The 12,039-nt window shown below is 38.1% G+C and overlaps 1 protein-coding gene across 2 annotated transcripts in view; it reads left to right on the plus strand.

Annotated features, from left to right (window-relative positions):
• The window catches only part of LOC141462112 (uncharacterized), a 116,506-nt gene that overhangs the window by 641 nt on the left and 103,826 nt on the right, over positions 1-12,039 (plus strand). The window contains exons 2-3 of one of the 2 annotated variants that reach the window (XM_074143702.1): positions 1,582-1,755; positions 2,562-2,637. In XM_074143702.1, the coding sequence (XP_073999803.1) occupies positions 1,582-1,755; positions 2,562-2,637 (250 nt within the window). The remainder of the gene's footprint in view (positions 1-1,581; positions 1,756-2,561; positions 2,638-12,039) is intronic. The other variant, XM_074143703.1, reaches the window with a different exon arrangement.

The raw sequence follows: 12,039 nt of genomic DNA on the forward strand, positions 1-12,039 counted from the left end.
TATTATTTTACTAACCTCAATTTTGGAAAAAAAACATTAAGGTCTTTAACAACTTTTTTTTGAAGTTTAGGCTTGTTAATTCTGATTACGGATTGAGTAGTTATTGGGTCATCATGGTTTGATCATCTAAACAATTTCAAAATCTTCATACGCCTGCAAGGAAGTTAAAACTGCTAACAACCAGAAGAATAATAGCATGTAATAGGAAGAGTCGAAGCGATAAAGTCGGGTTAAGTGGAAATAGTATGGTTAGATGGAGTCTATTTTCTTTATTACTTTGACGATTCTTCTTTAGGTTTTACATTCCTAACCTTGTAGGCTTAAAGAGAAGCTTAGAGACATTTTTGTTTCAAAACAGAAATCACAAAAAAGGTGAATAATTTTTAACTATTCAGTTGAATATTTTGATGATTTAGAATACCAAATCACAGATAAATGAAAGCAAAAGAGCGTTATTTATAGAATGGAATTCAACCGTACCGAAAATGACTGAAATTTGTGTAGATGCAATGAAGGATTAAGTAATTGAAGCTAATAAATATAGAGAAAGCAATATATCCTTGCAAAGTATTTGTTTTGATTGTTAAATTAGTCAACTTTTCTATTCTACTTTTAAAATTTAGTTAAATGTGAAAATATTAAACGATGAGGCACACTTATTTGACCAACTGATTGGAGTCAAATAAGTTAAATAATAATTCTGGCAACAACAAAAATAATGTTTTATTATCGTGATAATATACCCTCAATGAAAACATTCAGTCGCCGAGAGCATATCCTGAAGAAGGGTGAGCTTACGAATACGTTCTTTGACCAAATCTACGCTCTTTAAGAAATAGTGCAATAGGACAATGGAATTTGAATGGATAGAGACATCTTTCAGAATTTAACCCTATTCACTGAGACAGTATTTTACTTTTATATCTTCAGACATTTTTTGAACGTAGATTCATTTATTTAAAAAGGCACGTTGCTTGCCAACGTTTTAAAAATTGAATAATCACAAATCAGTGTTACTGTATTTTAAGAATGGAACCAAATATTTATGAATCTCTGAAGTTATTTTTTTTAGAACAGAGAATATTAAGAGCAAGCGTTACAGATTCTGAAGAAATATTGTGATCTCAGAAATACACTTGTAATATTGGTAAATATAAGTCCGAGTGGAATTGAAAGTAAAGAAACGAGGAAAAGACCTGATGATATAGAAACGAATACTTTTTAAAGGAGAAACCCTAGTGATTCTGAACTGAGGTGAAAGAGGGGATGGTTGCATCACTGAGGAGGAAATGTACAAAGAAGAAGGGCCAATGGAAAATATAGGGGAACTCTAAGGCTAGAAAGTGGAAAAGCGAAGGATGAAAATCCAGTAGTTTGTTTTCCTGAAGTATCTTTGATAAGTGTGTTAAACAAATTAATTTAGAGAAGGATATTGTTTTATTTAAGTTCAATTTTATTTTAAAAAAATTCAGTGCCACTATTTTAATTTTAATGATTGGTATTTATTTTAATAATAGAAATTAGAAATATGTTGATAATTTGAGGTTAACTGATATATATAATGGGGTACCTGTATGGCAGGTGGGCCCCAAGAGGAAGGCCAACAATGTTAAGACGCAGATATGTACCTCCTCCTTCACCGCCGAGGAATGTCAAACCAACCTCTTCAAGATCTTCCAGGATAACTAAAGCAGAGAAAAAGCCAATTAGCTCCAGGCGTAGAACATCAATGGACATTATCGAGGGCATAAGCAGGTAAATTCACAATTTACCAAAAGAACAAGGAATTTTATTTTTACTTTCATTACCATTATTGTTTTGACTAAAAGGAAATTTAAAAAATTATGCACCGACGGTTGTGCTGTTCTTCGTGGTATATAATGAGCATTCCGAATTGGATAAATATTGGATACTGTATGGCACATACATATCTTCCACACGAATTCCTCGTTCACCTTCGGCAGGAAATATCCTTAGCATGCCAGGCGAGAGAGAAATCTCCTGAGTTATCAAGTTCTGCAACACTCAAGATCTTGGAATTAAGCTAGGAGCAACAGATTTTCTTATTGGCCTCCTTAAAGGGTACTTTAGGATTAAGAAGCACCTGTAGTTGATAAAATTGACAAATTATGAGATTATGTCAGGAGGAGGGGATAGCGACCTGTCATATTCTGTTTGTAGGCAGGAAGGTTGCAGCCGCTAGGTTATAACATCAGGATCTCTTGACTTTGTGGATATCATATTTTAAAAAATGAATAGAAGTTAGAATTATGGCCCCTGTCAAAAAGGGAGATCTACTAGATTCCTAATAGCCATTATTGGTGCATTTCGTTAGATCTGGTCATCTTGTCCTGGTTTTGATCTGTTTCTTTTGGTTTTTGGTCATCTGATCAGCTTTGGTTTTCAGCTTTTCTTAGATAGAACACTTAGGAGAGAAGATCACATCAGCTTGGGAACAAGTTCCCGGACCCTTCTCAACTTTGCTGGAAAATTTTCTAGAACCACCCTTAATCTTACTAGCCAGCCTTGTCTTGTGACTATATGTTGGTCTTATGTTTCAGATGGCTGCCATATGTCCCGATTGGGCGAAGGATTGCCGGCACCCGATTGTTGGCATTTAAAGTGCCCCTGAAATCTGTGAGTACCATTTAGTGTTTACTTACACAATAGTTATCGTTTTATCGTCTTGTTATATGGAATTTTTTTTAATTAAACGAGATATACATAGACTACTATGAATGGGGTATTTTGGAAATATTTGTGAGTTAGTTGATTGGGGCTGAGAGTATTACAGGAGGGTGTCTGTATTATGATATCAGCACTGCAGTATAAGCTATCATCCCTTAAGCTAGCCCCGGGTACGGGTTCATCCTGGGACAGATTGTGTTTCCTGTGGATTCTCCTTACAGTATTTAGAAGATTGGAACTTTGTTTTGGGACAATTTAATAATTGTGGTCAGTTAAATTTGTAGGATCGTTGATTGAAGACATGTATCCAAATAGTAGATATTAACTAATAGATATTGACCAAAATATATATTCAAGATGGGTTTTTGGGGGAAAGATTGTAACTCTTGAATTGAAACCACCCTCCATTGTGGAGTTGGTTGGTGGCGCAACTAGTGGAGACTAGTCTAAGCAGTCAGTTCCTCTGTTTATCTGATCGAGTAATTTCAAGCATGGTACTCCCATCCGTCTAATATGGCGAGAAAAATTAATTATTCCAGTTAAAAATCATTGGTGGAAGAAATTTTTGTAAATTGAATTGTTGTCATGGAGACGGTGGAGTTGTTTTCTCAGATGACTTCTCTTAATCACTGGGTTTTGAAAAAATGATTTCCCAGACATCTGGGAAGTAAAACAAATAACCCCAGAAAGGAGTCTCACTGTCTGTGATGGAGAGAACACTGCCCACTAGCAGGCAGGTCAAAGCTTCGGGCCTCCGAGGTTATCGTCCCCCGACTAGTATGGTCTCACTATGCACCCTCATATGACTTCTCGCCGTCGTAACTTATCCATATCTAAATAGATGTGCTGGTGGAGCCTGGGAAACCCAGGAAAACCTCAGGAAGTTAGAAATCCACTTTGTAAAGTGGAGGTTCCAGTTGAGCGGTGAGAAGTTCAGAGTGATTCCTCCGTTCAGCACACTGAAATGGCACGTTATTGTCTTCACCTCTTCTCTCAGAAGTACCTTTAATTGAATTTTATTTTATTTTTTAAATATCGTATCATTTAAAAGTGCTAGACCTACGTGTGTTTAATAAGTTTAAATGAATAAAAAGGTTGGGTGCATTTTTCTTTTTTTTTAAGGTGAGAAAATGCACCCAGAGTTATTTCCGGTTGGGAGAGTTACTATGGGAACCTAGGAAACAGGAAACATCGAGTTGCTAGCCGTTTCTGTTTTGTTTGAGCTGGTGTTCGTTAACAGTTTGCCAGTTTCTTAAAAACCATTTTAAAGGGGAAGAGATAATTGATATTTCCAACGAAAACTAATGCTTGTGACGTGATGGCACTAATAACCTTACAGGTGGTAAGGGGATCCTAGATCTAGGCTCATTGATAAACACGCAGCTTGACCTTTGCCCTGCACAGATATTAGTCTGTAAACCAGCTGGCGGATACAAAACCCTGTTCATAATTTATGGTAGTAAAGGAATCGTCTACTTATCAGACTAGTCTTACTAATTGCTGAAAGTGTTGGTGGTGCAAGGCGCAGGGGGCTGGTTTAATGTGATGCAGTTTAGTGCAATACGATGTAGTGTGGGTTGCACTAACTATGTGCTATTGGAATATTGGAGATAAACGCAGATGATCTTTTTGCCAGAAATTAGACCGTCAGTTGTCTTTATGGCAGCGCGCTGTTGTCTCAATGTACCGGCGATAAAAATCAACTGTTGACTGCTTTTATGGCCGGACTCGTCCCACAGCCAGACATAGTTAACCATTTCTACTGGCCAATAAATTATGTGCTTAGATTTAGATTAGTATCCAAGCAATCCTTGTTCCTTCTATTTACTGTTGATTCGGGCGACCTGGTTGGTCGCTTTGTATTTATCTTTATTAGTAATAACAAAATGTGATGTTTGAAGTGATTAACTTTAATTAATTTTAACAATTCGTTGCCCATCGTAGTTGAATAATTTTCTGTACGAAGTGGAAGGTGGCGAGGGTGAGCGAATACCGAAGGTTCCGTTATGGTGATTCGTGCTTCAGAGAGAAGGTTGTGTTCTCGGTAACCCTTACTGCTGATGAGAGAACCTTCCTCACATTGACCCCCCCTCCTAATCTTAGGCTGAAAGTTGTGTTTTTCCTGAATCGTGATGAATAAAGTTAGCTGTGGCCGGCAGCTGCTGAAGTGAAGAGAAACCGCCAAAATGGCAGTGCTGAATTGGAAAGCAGGTGGAGGAGTCCAAGTGCAGGGGGGCATACCCATAATTGACAAGAGAGAAGTCGTTTCCATAAATATGTAATAACGCAGTCAGTGAACTCTTCAGTTGCGCTATTATGGTCGCGGAGAAGAGAAGGTTGTGCAAGCTGTCATTAGAGAGCGGTTCATTGTTTTCTGTGCCACAGATCCGACTAGGCCAGCTCACTACTACAGCACACGTCTATTGTCCCAGGATTAGCATGTATAATATCTTCAGTTTTGTTGCCCGGAGATCAAGATAACGCTGATTATGTACACCTATTATTTAAGGTGTAGTATTATAGATTTCTTCTGAAATAATGATCATGTTGGCAGAGACCAACTAATTATTAAGATTTCTTAATATTTCACTCTGGTTGTCCTCCAAAGCATTGTTTCATCAATCGCCCAGATCAACTTATACCTTCTTCCTCGATTTAGACAATCAGGTGTGGCCACATCTCTCCTTTATTGATTCAATTTCCAACCATTGCTACCAAATGCGACATTCAGGGTGTGTGAGTCTAGTTCCAGGTCTCTTGAGTCAGAACTAGAACCTGGTGAAGGACAATATCTTAGAGCACAAAATATCTCATAAACGTAAACTATTGGGAAGCTAAATCTTTATATTATGTTCGGGATCTGCCATTGGTTCCAATTCACCATTATTATCCATTATTACATCTTTTTCTTCTTATAGAAGCGAGAACCATACATTTCGATCAATTTCTAAACCATTGAAAAGTAGATTTAAAAATTGGGGAATCCACGTACTTAAAGCATTTAGTTGCCAAAAGTGATCAAAAAAGAATGATAATTTGGAGGAGTTCTGGTCTCTAGCGTGTGTTTGGAGAAGAGATCTCCGAGTTGCAGCTTCTCCTGTGAAGACCCGTTGTGTTGGTGTGTGAGTGTAGGAGGAACCAAGCTAGCCGCTCCAAACAGATGATTGGTGTCCAAAACGTGAGAAAGGCCACAGCTTCGCCACCATCACCCCAGCTGCAGCCCCAGAATAAAATTATTGGTTTTTATTACTTTTTACCCAAAAAACTTGCAGCTTCACAATATGTACAATGTCATGTAATTGTAATTGTCAATGTATTATCACAGAGAGATACTGCAATCCGAATGCAAATTTTCTGGTTTTTTAAAAATAAGGTCCTCAATTCTCTGCATCTCGCTGATGATGAATAGAAGTCCGAAACCAGCCAGGGAATCAATGAAATTAGGGATAGTGCTTGTTCTAGAATCAGCCTTCTGCATCATCCTTTGATACAGGGTCAAGGGACCACGGATACTCTTACCTTCCTTTATTTGTCAAAGCTCACATTTCCTTTACTGGATTGAGCAGCTCAAACTATGACCATCATTGGCTCCCTAAACTTAACAAACATTTCGAATAGTTTCTTAATTTTTCAAAATTTATATCACCCATGTAATGAATAATCAGTGTTTAGCGACTAAAGTACAATATTATCGCTCGGTTTAAGTAAACAGTTCATTCAACTCAATGAAAGAAAAACGCCATTATTATTCTCAAATCCTTGTTTTTTCCGGAAACATTATTTTGGGGAAGTTCTGGAAGAATTTGAGAGTTGGTTTAAATTTGATTGTTTACAAGTTGATGCAAAGTATGCTATCTGACAATTGCCCCTTCTCTTAAATCTTTACCGGAATTTTTAGCCAACTATAGTCGCCGCCATCTACATTTATGTGCTGGCTCTTTGTACGATAGTTTTGTGCGTCTGGTTACCATTTCTATGTGTAGAACTGTTCCAATTATAAAATGTTTTGTTGATCAGAATTGCCAACTGCTGAAACACAATCAAAACCTTCCAAAGCTTTGCGTATTGGGTGTTCCGTTTAGACGGCGATTGTTCAGTACTATTTGACACAATGGTACAGCCTGGATAATCTGATTAGCGCGCTCACAGCGATTTGGCACACATCTTTATAAAGCCGTGCAAACATCTGCTGCTGCCTTATTGTTCTCCTTCATGATCACGACAGTGTTGACAGTTTGACACCTATTTGTATGACACCTTATATTGCAACTGTTGGCACGCCTGTCTCCTTAGTGAGTTATTCTCTGTTTTGACCTTTTGACAGTAATTCTATTGTCATGGTTTTGCTAAAAGTTCTCTGACTGATCCAATCTTTTACTGTTGCTAAAAGTTCATTTCCGTTAGCAAATAATTGTACTGCGCTCTAATTCTATTAGATCTATTGGGCAGTGAAGCTGAGGAAGATCCTCTTACAAAATTACGTCTGCTCAAGATGTATTAACACGGTGGGTCCACACAGTACTTTGATTTTATTGAAAATTTCTTTTTTTTTTGGTCGTAGCAGAGACAGCAAGTGCAGTGCGAGATGGTGAAATGTAAAGTCGATATCTCTACACCAAACTAATTAATCTGACGGTGGATGAAGGTCCGAAACCGGACAGCGATACAATGAACATGTCGATAAGATTGATCTGTTATTTGGCTTGTATTTCGTGCCGGACAAATGTTACCATCGAATGATTACAGTTACTAACTTGGCTTGATACTTGCACGAATTATTTGCAATAATCCAAATAGTAAATAACTTTTCATTTTATTAATAACGCTAAAAAATAAAATAAATTTAGTATTTAAATACAGTTTAAAATTATTTAGCCATACCATTTAAATATATTGAATTTTTGCCATCCCTGTTTTGTAGTTTAATGGGAAACCTTCTTACATTGTGGCTGTCAATGATAACAAGATCGCGAATCTCCATTCCTGAAAGAAAATAAGTCTGAGAAAGTTGATAAATAACCGAATCTTACCAATACACTGCAGGAAATCAGCCAGGTTGGCTAACCTGACCTTCCCTTACTTGAGTAATACATATTTATTACCTGTATCTTCCGCATGGACAAATATTATTAAAGAAATCTGTAACCCAATCAGTCATTCTACAACTGTTCTGAGTGAACACATGCAGTTCAGAGCGCGGCAGTCTTCATTCCAGCGTGCTGATTCCCCGTGAGCAATACAGTTCTTCTAAATCGACGATTATTTTAATTTCATATAGTAATTATGAAATCCATAACTTGTTTTTCTTCTGATTGCTGGCAATTTTTGCCTCTTTTAGATTTAAATGAAAATAATCCAATCAAACTAAAAATCCTGATAAATGTCTCAATAACAATGGATATCGCATGTTGCTTGGCGTTGTTAGTTAACCAGTTAAGTTGCAAGATGGCAGAACAGTGCTCTAGTTCTTCTTGCTGCCGCTAGATGGCTACTGTATCCATTTTGTAGCCGCTGTGACTAACTTTAATTTAATATATTTATTTTTTTTTATGTATTTGTAATTTCGTTTTTGTCGACGTTTACGATCTGTAGATTTTTCCAATTTGAGATCCCGTCAGAAACATACGTGTTGTGGGGGCTTAGTGTTCTTTTTTTTTAAAAAAAAGATTTTCCAAGTTGGTCCGTGTGCGTATGAATTCACACGATGACTTAAAACTGGCCAATGGTAATTAGTTAAAATTTTATATTTAGCGTAGGTGTAATCAAGATTCACGGCAATAAGGTAACTCAATCATCTGTTTTCAGTTTATATTTTCTAGAGTTTCCCGGAAATCATTTTCTTGGTACATCTTGAAATGAATTTTTATTCCAAATGTAGGAAGTCGGCTGTCCGGAAGTGCTGCCAGTTCTTGCGATTTAATAAAAAAAAAAGTTTCAAAACTTCCTTCAAATAGTCGGTAAGCTCTCTTCTAATGAGCCAGTGAAATTATTAATAGACGCGTTACTCTTCTGACACCTTCCTGAGCGCATTGGCTTCTTCTCAGGAATTTTGGAGAACAGCATTTTGAGGGGGGGGGGAAGAATTCTCTATTTGGAATTTGGCCACAAAAAAAAAGATGGTTCGCAACAATTTTAAGTGTTCATTAAAACAACTTACTTCGATTACTCACCAAACAAAGATGAACAACTCTTAAGTTAGTTCCTATTGCAAGAAGTAAAGAGTTACTAGTGAAGGAAAGCTGAACCGACGGCCGCCCCAAAGCTCAATTTAACGTTCCAAGTGAACTGAAAGTTTCAATCCAAATAGACATGCCCAAAATGATAAGCCCAGGAAAGCTTAGGAAATGGCCAAAACCCATGAAAGCTGTTCGGTTCTGCAGTTCGCATTTCCATTTCCCATTGTTAGCTTTCTTCTAAAATGGTACTTCAGTACTCTGTAGGGTTCTGTGTGTAATATTTTATAAAGCAGGGTTCGATGCTTTCTTCCCTGTTGGTAGAAGTTGCCAAAACCGGTAGTGTATTATTTTTACTGCTTAGATTTTTTCTTATTGTGGTAAACTTACAGCTACATCAATAATTTTTAGTTGAATACTTTTTAGGAAGATTCGTTTTAAAACATTCCGTAAGGAAGAAACTGGGGTTATTCTCTCTAGAGTGCGGAGTGTTACCATCTGGAATGGTAGAAATATTTGAATAATTTTGGAGTTTCTGAAATATTGTAAGTTGGAGCTTGGAGAATCCCAAAGAGAGAGTCACCAATTGGGTCAGATTGGCACAGATTCTCTTTATAATGCAACTTCGCCAAACTGCTCTTCAGTAAGCTCCTTTTGCCTTGTCTTCTTAGTACCGCCGACCAATCATCAACCGTGTTCTGTCTGCTATGGGTTTCCTGTCCAGATATGGGGCCGAGGCGGTATAAAAAAGTTGGTTATCCTTCTAACTGTGAGCTTGTAATTAGAATAGTTGCGCTGTCTAATTCTATTAAAAAAGTGCCGAACTTTTGGGCAGAGCCCAGCCGTATATCTATCGCAAGCCTTTCATCTTTTTTTTGAAGTATTTTGTGGCAGCTCTGACCCCCATCCTGTGTGTGAAGGCAGGCCGACCCTCGCTGGCAACCTCTCCCTCTCTCTGTCTCTCTCTCTCGCGCGCGCGCGCGCGCATAACCTCAAACTATTAACCAGTGAAATTATTAATAGACGCGTTAATGGGTTTCTGATTGCCGGCCAACCTGCCCACTGGCACACACTCATTAATTTCAACCCTCCAGGATTGTCCAGGCACACCTGAACGCGCCCCTCAGACATCTCCATTCTCAACCCTCCTTCTAAACTTACCCTCGCTGCATCATGCTTAGTGTCAAAACGGAATTTAGTAATTACAAGTTACACTGAAGTGGCGTATGCACCATTGCCATTGCGCAGAACTTTGAGAGACTTGAAGCTGACCACTCTGCAAAATGTGCCAGGTCATTATTCACCAACAGATTGTTGGTAGCCTCCTGGTATCCGACGTGAAGAATTAACCTCAACTACACTGTTTTAAACCCTTCCTAATTTATGTTCTTTGAACGATTTAAAATAGTTAAAAGCAGTTAATAAACCAAACACTTTCTGCATCTGCAAACACTTTCACTTAAGTCTCGGACAAAAAGAATGCATTATGTTCATTAAGGACTTTTCTTATTACACACGAAATATCGTGGTATACCTACAAAATAATTGGTGAATGTGCTAACCTATTCTTACCGAAATCCCATTCGCCTTTCAAGAATGAAGAATCCCCCATCAAATATCAAATATCCTGATGGGTAATAAAATGCCTAACTCTGTGATATGTATGCTGGAGCTCCGTAGATACTTGTTACTTTTACCGCTTGAAAGGAAGTCATTGCGAAGTTTTTACGGAAGTATCTCTTTAGGCGACCCTTAGTTGGATGGAGCAGGTGGCTGATGGATGCTCGCATGTTTCTCAACAAACTGTCGTCGAATCACCAACTTGAAGGATTCTCGAACTTAATGTTTCGATTAGGTTCCACCAAAGGACCTGCTACATTCTTGGCCCACTAGATACATTTACCAATTTTTCTGAGATTTCCAAAAATATAGTTCCTTCGATTTTTATTTAGAATGTCCATACTAGTTTCCCTCAGCCAGATCTATAACTTGTAGAAACTGTACAAGGTTAGTAACAATTAGGTACATCTGGTGAAGCTTAAGCTTAGAGGATGGTGAGTGTTGATGTGAGCCTTGGAGGAAGATGTAGTCTGAGGCAGGCAGATAGTTTATCGTCTTACGATTTGAAGAAACATAAAGATTGAGAGACACTGCTCTCTAATTAAAGATTCAAGGGGGGCTGCTCATCTGTAGGAACATTAGAAATCTGTATTTTAGAGAAATGAACTCTCTAATTGATGGATAATAGTTAGTTAATTTGGTAGCGCGCTGTTAGTTGGTGGCAATAAATTAATTGAATAGTTGCATAAACTACGAGCTGCGCATTCTAATAGTTGGAAATAATATTCAATTAAGGAGCACAACTGCAGTCGGTCATTATACTGTAGAACTCTTTCACGTAATTGTACTGTGGTCTATAAAGCAGTCTGTTTGTTGTTATGGACAGTGTTACCAACAATATTTTATTAGAAGGTAGTAGTACCTGTCTTGCCCAATGCTACCAACTACCATTATAAGAGAAATAGTGGAACAGCCTCACTACCTTTGCTGTTAGTAATGCGGACATATTATCACTTTATTTTCAATCTCATCCCTTTCAGAGCTTTCGGCCGCTAGAGCGATATTACTTGTTCGTATTTAGGTCCTCTTAGATCACTGATTTTTGGGAGTTGGTATGTCATTGTGGTGACGTAATTTAAAACATGATGACGGAATGCGCGGTCTTTCCGGAAAATCAGCCGATTGCAAGTGCCCCGTTTCTGCAAACATGGTTAAGTTTCCGGAGAGATTTTCTAGAAAGGACTTTAACGATGATTCTTTTTTGAAGTGGGTACAGTCAATGCGCCTGCGTTGATCTGTTACTTTTACTTCCAACCTTTTCCTTTGAAAAGTCACATTGTAAGGGCAATTCCCGGAGGCGAGGTGAGGTTTGTCCAAGCTGGGACAGGTAGCCGAGGAGCCATATTTTCTCACAAGTAATGGGCATTGAGAAGGACTGCGAGATGTGCCATAAAGTCGCTCGTTACGATCTTGTCGATCCACAGTCACCTGCTGGCCGGCCAGCTCCCCCAACCTGCACTCCAACACTTTGATTTTATTAATATTATATATGCGGCCGCGCAACATCTTCCACCACCACCACATCTTGTATATGGATCGCTAATAATAAGTAAAAGTT

The sequence above is a fragment of the Rhodnius prolixus genome, unplaced genomic scaffold, assembly GCF_049639745.1.
Source record: "Rhodnius prolixus isolate KJV_2025 unplaced genomic scaffold, Rpr scaffold_18, whole genome shotgun sequence".
NCBI lineage: Eukaryota > Metazoa > Arthropoda > Insecta > Hemiptera > Reduviidae > Rhodnius > Rhodnius prolixus.